Source organism: Camellia sinensis, chromosome 4, assembly GCF_055761805.1.
Source record: "Camellia sinensis isolate YWXY chromosome 4, ASM5576180v1, whole genome shotgun sequence".
Lineage (NCBI taxonomy): Eukaryota > Viridiplantae > Streptophyta > Magnoliopsida > Ericales > Theaceae > Camellia > Camellia sinensis.
The window spans coordinates 160,982,963-160,990,794 of NC_138964.1; the positions used below are offsets into that span (position 1 = coordinate 160,982,963).

Consider the following 7,832-nt stretch of genomic DNA (forward strand, 5'->3'; position numbering starts at 1 on the left):
ACGCCTATGCAGTCTACCGCTGTAAATGTGACCGACTCAGACCATTGTTTGGGTTGCTTGTAGGGTCGGCCCACTGTGGTTACTTCTCTATCAGAGCCTTGTTGAATTTTTTGGAGATCAGCTCGTTGTGCCGACCACGACAGTCTGCCGCACGCGAGGTCGCCGACAATGACCCTTATTTCACCTAACGAGACGGGAAGGTCACCATGAGCTCAGGGTTAGTGTTGAGGCCGGTCATCATTCCGCTCAGGTTGTGCTGGGCGTCGAGGGGGAGTGTGTTGGAGGTTATAGTTTGGGGGGCTTGTTCTAGGCCTCTGTAGGGGATGGGCTACCGTGAATTAGCTGAGGCATCCTTAGTGGACCAGATCCTCGACCTGGTCTTTGAGGTTGACGCATTCGTCAGTGTTGTAGCCATGGTCTTGGTGGAAACAGTAATATTTGGATTGATCTTGTCGGTTGAAGGGAGATCTAGATAGTTGAGGCTATTTCAGGTTATAGTTTCGTTGAATTTTGTTCAGTACGTGCTCCATAGGTGAGTTGAAGGGGGTGTACCGCTTAAACCGACTAGGTGGGAGGGTTGGGGCCGGTCGATCTGAGTGTGCAGGCTGATCGAGGTGTGATGGGGGTCGGTATGTATATTGGAGGGTCAAGGATTAGGCTCTTTTCTTTTGTCTTTGGAGAGTAGGGCTTTGGATGTGGAATCTTGGCGGGCTGCCAGAGAGTCTTCGGCGTTCATGTATTTTTGAGATTTGGCGAGAATGGAGGCCATGGTGGTCGGGGGATTTTCGGAGAGGGAGAAGAAGAAATTAGACGAGTGTAAACCGGCCATGAAGGCTATGAAAATGACCTTGTCATCGTTTTCCTCTACTTGTAGGGCTTTGGTGTTGAAGTGGGTGACGTAGCTACGTAACGACTCGCCTTCTGTCTGCCGGATGTTTAGCAGTTGGGTGGCTGGATGCCATTGTCGTTGAGCACCAATAAAATGACTTAAGAAGGATTCGCTAAGCTAATGAAATGAAGTGACTAAGTCTGGGGGGAGCTGACTGAACCAAAGACGCGCCGACCCTTTCAAAGTGACAGGGAAGACACGACACATGATTTCGTCTTGAAAGACATGTAAGATCATGAGTGTTTGATATGCTTACATGGTCGACGGGATCGGTGGTACCATCGAAGATGTCAATTGATGGCATCCTGAACTTGGGGGGAGAGCTTTATTCCAGATAGAGGCGGTAAAAGGAGAGTTAACGATGGAGGAAGTCTTGTGCTGCATGTTCTGCATGACCCCTTATAGTTGGAGTTTCATGGCTCGTGGTTCTTCATCCCAGATGGGAGTATTGTCCCCACAAACAGGGATTGGAGGTTGAACACTGCTAGCCTCACGTTCATGAGTGGCCATATAGTGTGGTAAGGGGTGGTTATAAGAAGATGGTGGCATATCTTGACAAGGCTGTGAGCCTGATAGAGGAGGCTGCAGACCGTCAAGATGTGACGGTCGAGGCCGCGGAACGAATGGTGGAAATGTTTCTTGAGGCACATGTAGTGGGAATTGATGGTGATAGTGGGCTTGTTCTGGGTGCGGGAATTGCTAGCTGTGGTGGAGGTGGGATAGGCAAGTCACGCTGGAGTAAGGCATTGATCAAGGCTTGGTTCTGTTCGGTCAGTCGGTTGATGCTGTTGGTGAGTTTTGCGAAATATGAAGGCAGGTTGTTTGGGTTAGAGGGCTCAGCTTCGGGGTTACCGGCGTTGTGTTGGAAAGCCATGGATCAAGTCGTAACCATCCACTTTGATGCAAGGGGTGGATGACTACGGGGTTCCTTCTGGCGACAATAAACACAACTATCGTTTCGGAATGGAATTTCCTACAAACGGCACCAACTGATGATGATCTGGTTCCAACAGAAGATGGGTCAATCTGATCCACACTTCTAACGGCTTCGCTGTTCTTGATGTCCACAGAATGTTCCTGCAAAAAATGTCCAAAAGAGAAGGTAATCCCTCGGCGGACTCTCTGACGATCGAGTTAAAATAAGAGAGATTGAGTGTGTAGTGCGAGGAAGAAGAAAAATGAATAACTTAACCTTTAATGCGTCTTGGAAACTTCCTTATATTATTTGTTCATCATTTCTTTATCCCTTCTGGACTGTCGTGTTGGCCGAAAGTCTATATTTTAGCTCGCATTGTTCATGGTGAGTCTGTCTCCTCCGTCGTGAAGGGATATTATTTAATGCTGTGAGAGCCACATTAATAGCTGATGCATGGTGCAATAACTTTGCAAGATCTTTGTCTGCTTACGTGTTTAGGCTTCTGTTTGGCAAGTGTTTGGATGTTATTGGTCTTGGCCTAGTGTTGATTTCTTAGAGTTATTGGGCTTTGATCGCTGGGATGTAGACTGGGCCCTGATTCGTGGATTGGGCCCTCATGGGTGTGCATCGGTATCAACTATAAATAAATAAATAAAAGTCATAATCAAATAGCATATAAAGTATAATAAAAAATTTCATGAGTCATAATTAAAAAAGAAAATTAACCATAATTAAATAAAAAAATAACATAACTTAGGAATGATATGAGTTATGTATGGTAGAATTTTTCATTTTTAAAACACTTTTTACTCAACAGCATTTATCTTTTTATTATTTATTTTTAACATTATTTGGAAAGATTTTTTAACATAATAAAAAAACTTGAGATGTATAAAATATGATTCCCAAATTTATAAGCAACAAGGATTGGTTTAAAACAATATAACGTCTTGTCACATCAATTTCTAGCATTTTTCTTTTAACATTCCCACATTAGTTATGTTATGAATATAAAAATTAAACACTATAGGAATAAATAAAATTTTATAAAATTTATTAGTGAATTTATTTAAAAATATTTTGTCCAGTAATATAAATATTGTGTCTAGATGTGTAATCTATTTTTGTGTTTCTCAAACACAATATGAATGGACAATTTTACAGAATTTGTTGGTAAACTTAGCTAAAAAAAATTGTCCATTTCTATAAATTCTGTATCTAGATTTGTAATCTATTTTTTGTATTTCTAGACTTAATTTATATGGATTAACGGGAAATTTAACGAACTGTTCTTTTTTTTTTTTTTTTTTTTTTTTTTTGGGGTGCATCTTAATATCATCTTTCCTTTTAGCAAATCACCCTAATAAAACTTCTCTTTCTTTCTTTGTTGATCAAAAAAATCACCCCATTGTTGATCCACTCCACTGACCACCACTACAACTCCCACCCTTGCTTTCCCTAAGCCCCTCCCTCAAGCTTCTCCGCTATCTTGAGGTCACAATAATTTTTTTATGCAACAATTTTTCTGTGATACAAATTATTTTATTTTTTTGCTTCAAAATCTCTATTCAGCTACTTTACAAAAATATATGTCCCCCATAACTAGTTTTCTTGAAGGAAACATTTTCTTTCAAATTATTTTTCCACAAAAAAAGAATAAAATTATTTTTGTACGTAAACTTAATTAATTATAAACCAAACGATTAACAGAAAAATAAAGCATTTGTATTTTCTTTTGTTTTCTTTACTTTAATTTAATTTCCTCAATAAAAAAAATCATTTTTTATTTTTATTTTTGTCAACATAAACAAAAGGGTGGTTGCAAAACAAAAGATATGTGTGTTCTAGTCAATCGCAAAAACATTTTAAAATTTAATTAATAAGATAAACATGAATAATAATATTATAATCGAAAAGGAGTTTTGTTATATTTATGTAACTTTGAAAATATTTTAAAATTAAATTAAAAAGATAAACATGAATAATAATAAAAAGAGTTTTATTTTTATGTAAACTCTACTAGTTCTTAAAGAAGTGTTGTGTCATATTTATATTACAATAATATTAATAATAATAACTTCTGGTTCTGATCATATATTTATAGTTCGACCATGAAAGAAAACTTGGAGTGTATTTTTTTCGCTCAGAAGATGAGAAACCATTGTCGTTCCACACAATTATTATCCAAGCTTTACTGGTTTATCTTCTTCATCTCTCTTTTATGTATATTTTATGCATTCATATATTCTTCTTCACGTGAATGCAAGAATGAAGATCACCATCTCATATCACCATCTCAGCTGAACCCAGTTCAGCAAAACCCTAAAAACCCAGAGAACCCCAAGGAAATTAAGCAAGACCCTAAAAACCCAGAGAATTCAGAGAAAGTTCAGCAAAACCCTACACACCCAGAGAAAACACAGCTCCACCACATTGTTTTCGGCATCGCAGCTTCGGCAAAGCTATGGAACCGCCGGAAAAACTATATCAAGCTATGGTGGAGGCCGAAAGAGATGCGAGGGTACGTATGGTTAGATAAGCCCGTAAAGGACTACGGTTGTGATTACAATAGCTCTCTCCCACCATTGAAGATATCAAGTGATACTTCCAAGTTCAAATATACGAACCCTAAGGGTGACCGATCTGCTATTCGTATCTCACGTATTGTGTCAGAAACTCTTAGACTGAGCTTGGAGGATGTGAGGTGGTTTGTTATGGGGGACGATGACACGGTTTTCGTCCCCGACAACTTGGTTAGGGTTTTAAAAAAGTACGATCATAACCAATTTTATTATATTGGCAGTTCATCGGAGAGTCATTTACAGAATATAAATTTTTCGTATAATATGGCTTATGGTGGTGGAGGGTTTGCTATTAGTTACCCATTAGCGAAAGCTCTTGCGAGGATGCAAGATAGGTGTATAGAGAGGTACCCAAAGTTGTATGGTTCGGATGATCGGATTCAGGCTTGTATGGCTGAGCTCGGAGTCCCTCTCACCAAGGAGGTTGGATTTCACCAGGTTTTTCTCTCCTCTTTCTTTTCTTTTCTTTTTTATTTTCCTGTATATATGTTTTGTTTGGATCAAATCTAATCAAATTTTCTCCTTGGAGTGTGTTTTGTGGAGAATTTTTATATTTGATCTATTTATTTCAAACTAAAAGTTTACAATATTTTCAAATCATCCTGGATAAGATTTGTTGCTATTTCGTTTATGAAAATTATATTCTTTCAGAATTTTAATACAAAAGTATTTATCAAAATGATGGTTCTTATTTTATTTTTAACAAGTATTTTCATGATTTTTTTTTTAAATGATAGGCTCATCATTTTGAATGTATTTTTTGTGCATATTGTATGTTTATATACTTCTTTATTATTTTTTTTTAATCTAATAATTTTCCCATCTCGTTTATAGGATTTCTTCCTTTGAACATTAAAACAAAAAAAGTAGTCTTTAATGGGAATACTCAAAAAGAGTTTATATTGGATTCTATGTAGGACTCCTCATGAATCATGAATTACTACCATTTAAGACTTTTTAATAAATAATTTCAAATTATATTGAGTAGGGACTATTCAATCAATTAAATGAGAGATGAGTTCGGTTCTACTCAAGTCATTTTATAAGTCTTGTAGTAGAATTAAGCTATATAGTGGATTGTGCCTCGAAATGTATATTACATTCTATTTTTATTTTTTATTTACTTTTTCTTTTCTTGTGATCATTTTATATAAGATTCATTAAACCAACAATGATTCATCCCACTAATTTGGGAGCACTAATTGACCACTAATAAGGTGGAAATTCAACCAAAAAAAAAAAAAAAAAACACACAAGAGCAACACATCCCTTCGTATGGGATTCACATCATTTTAGAGCTATTAGTGCTCCTCTTTTTAGTGGTCTCACTCATTTTTCTTGTTTTTATTTATTTTTACATTTTTTCCTATGATCATGATATATAAAATTGTTAGGAATTACATAATAGTAGAAGGTAAGATGTGTTCCACATAACTCATTTTGATCGATTTTATTAGTCGGTGAAATCATTCTCTGTGATTATTATCTGCTAAATTATAATTAGCAATTTCTTATAGTGATCAATGATGTGCTTTTAAAAAATTACCATTTTCAAAATTCTCATAAGAGTTTGACAAACAAGTTTTTTTTTATTATCAAATTTTATAAGACCAAAAAAAAAAAAATTTATAAGACCAAATCAAAGGGTTGGGGATACCTGAGTTATCCAAAAAAAAAAAAAAAAAATTTATAAGACCAAACGCACATATGCTATAATTTCTTCTTCTTTTCCTTATTATTTTATCTCTAACAATGATTTAATGTATGTTGATCAGTTGGACCTGTATGGAAACATCTTTGGGCTTCTCACAGCCCACCCCATTGCACCGCTAGTCTCACTGCACCATCTCGATGTGGTTGACCCCATATTCCCCAACGTGGACCAGGTCCGAGCCCTAAAACGACTCAAGCTACCCATAAAGCTCGACTCTGCTGGGCTCATGCAACAGTCCATATGCTATGACAAGTCCAAAAAATGGACCGTTTCGGTCTCATGGGGCTACGCAGTCCAAATATTGCAACCCACAGTCGCAGCCCGTGCAATGGAAAAGCCTGCAAGGACTTTTCTCAATTGGTACAAAAATGCTGATCACACTGCATTCACCTTCAACACTCGCCCAGTTAGTAGAAATCATTGTTGGAGGCCCTTTGTATATGTGTTGTCTAATGCTCTATACAATCCTTCTACCAATCAAACTGCGACCGAGTACATTCGGTATCGGGCCTCTGACCCGAAAAAATGCAAGTCGAATATGGCTGACCCTTCAAGCATTCACAGAGTCGAGGTTTACAAGAAGCCCGATCCGTATATGTGGGACAAGGTATTTCAATTTTGTGTCTTTCATTGTGTTTTTGTAAAAATTGGACAAAAAATCCTAAATTTTTGCTTAATTTTTTTTTCTTAAAATTCATAAAAGCCAAGCAACACATTAAATTTTTAGAAGGAATTTTGAGAAGTTTGAAAGTATTGAGTAAAAGATTTGTTGTTCATAAACATTGAGGAGACTGATTTGCATTTCCAAGCTCTCAACTTATGACACAACATTGATAAACTTGTTGTACTACATAGTTACTAACACGTTAAGGCCATGTTTGTTTGGGCGGACTGGATTAGTATTCCCATGACTAATAGTCCTAAGACTACGAATCCGTTGGATTATGTATCATATCTTAACTAATAGTCAAGTTTAAAATAATTAGTCCGTACTTCAATTGTTTAACCAAATATCGGATTAATAATTTTATTAGACTATTAATCCAATCCCAAGCTCATGTCCACCCAAACAAACATGGCCTAATAGATTTTGTTTCTGGTTTTTTGTTTTTTTTGCAGGCTCCAAGAAGAAATTGTTGTAGGATCTTGCCAACAAAAAAGAAAAACACCATTGTGATAGAAGTAGGTGATTTAAGAGAAGATGAAATCATTGGATTATAGCGAGGAAAGATTTATTTATTTATTTATTTTTTCCTCCAAAATAAGGTATTGGCTTCTCTCTCTCTCTCTCAAACACACTGATTAACTACTGACTAAATTTTTTAATGTAAATGAAAAACTCATTTTAATTCATTTATAGGAGTTTGAGTTTGATTATAGTTATCAAGTTATTTGACATATACTTTCCTTTGAATTAGCTAAGAAGATAGTTTATTAGCTAAAAATTATTTTAGAAATTAACTATTTTAGTTTTTTATGAAAATGCGTGTAGAAAAGTGAAGAAAATAATTGATTTTTGGGTAAATTATGCAAATAGTCTCTGCAATTTACACGATGTGTCAATTTAGTTTGTTTCAATTTGTTCAATTTTGCTTCTTAATTTAAAAAATTGTGTCATTTTATTCTAATAAATAACGATTGTTAAGTTTGGTGAACGGATTGTTTTAAATTGACATATTATGTAAACTACAAGAACCAAATTGACACATTATGTAAATTACTACTAAACTT

The 7,832-nt window shown here is 35.8% G+C and overlaps 1 protein-coding gene across 1 annotated transcript; it reads left to right on the plus strand.

The window, feature by feature from the left end:
• The first annotated feature begins 1,428 nt into the window (after positions 1-1,428).
• On the plus strand, positions 1,429-7,402 carry LOC114263746 (uncharacterized). Its single transcript, XM_028204342.2, has 4 exons — positions 1,429-1,680; positions 4,073-4,825; positions 6,163-6,708; positions 7,221-7,402. The coding sequence occupies exons 1-4, from the start codon at positions 1,429-1,431 to the stop codon at positions 7,320-7,322; spliced, it is 1,653 nt and encodes a 550-aa protein (XP_028060143.2). The 3' UTR covers positions 7,323-7,402.
• Positions 7,403-7,832: the final 430 nt, after the last annotated feature.

Coding starts and splice junctions, on each gene's coding strand:
- LOC114263746 (XM_028204342.2), top strand. CDS start 1,429: ATGGTGGCATATCTTGACAAGGCTGTGAGCCTGATAGAGGAGGCTGCA. Junction 1,681..4,072: donor TCAGTCGGTTGATGCTGTTG/GTGAGTTTTGCG, acceptor CGTGAATGCAAG/AATGAAGATCACCATCTCAT. Junction 6,709..7,220: donor ATCCGTATATGTGGGACAAG/GTATTTCAATTT, acceptor TTTTTTTTGCAG/GCTCCAAGAAGAAATTGTTG.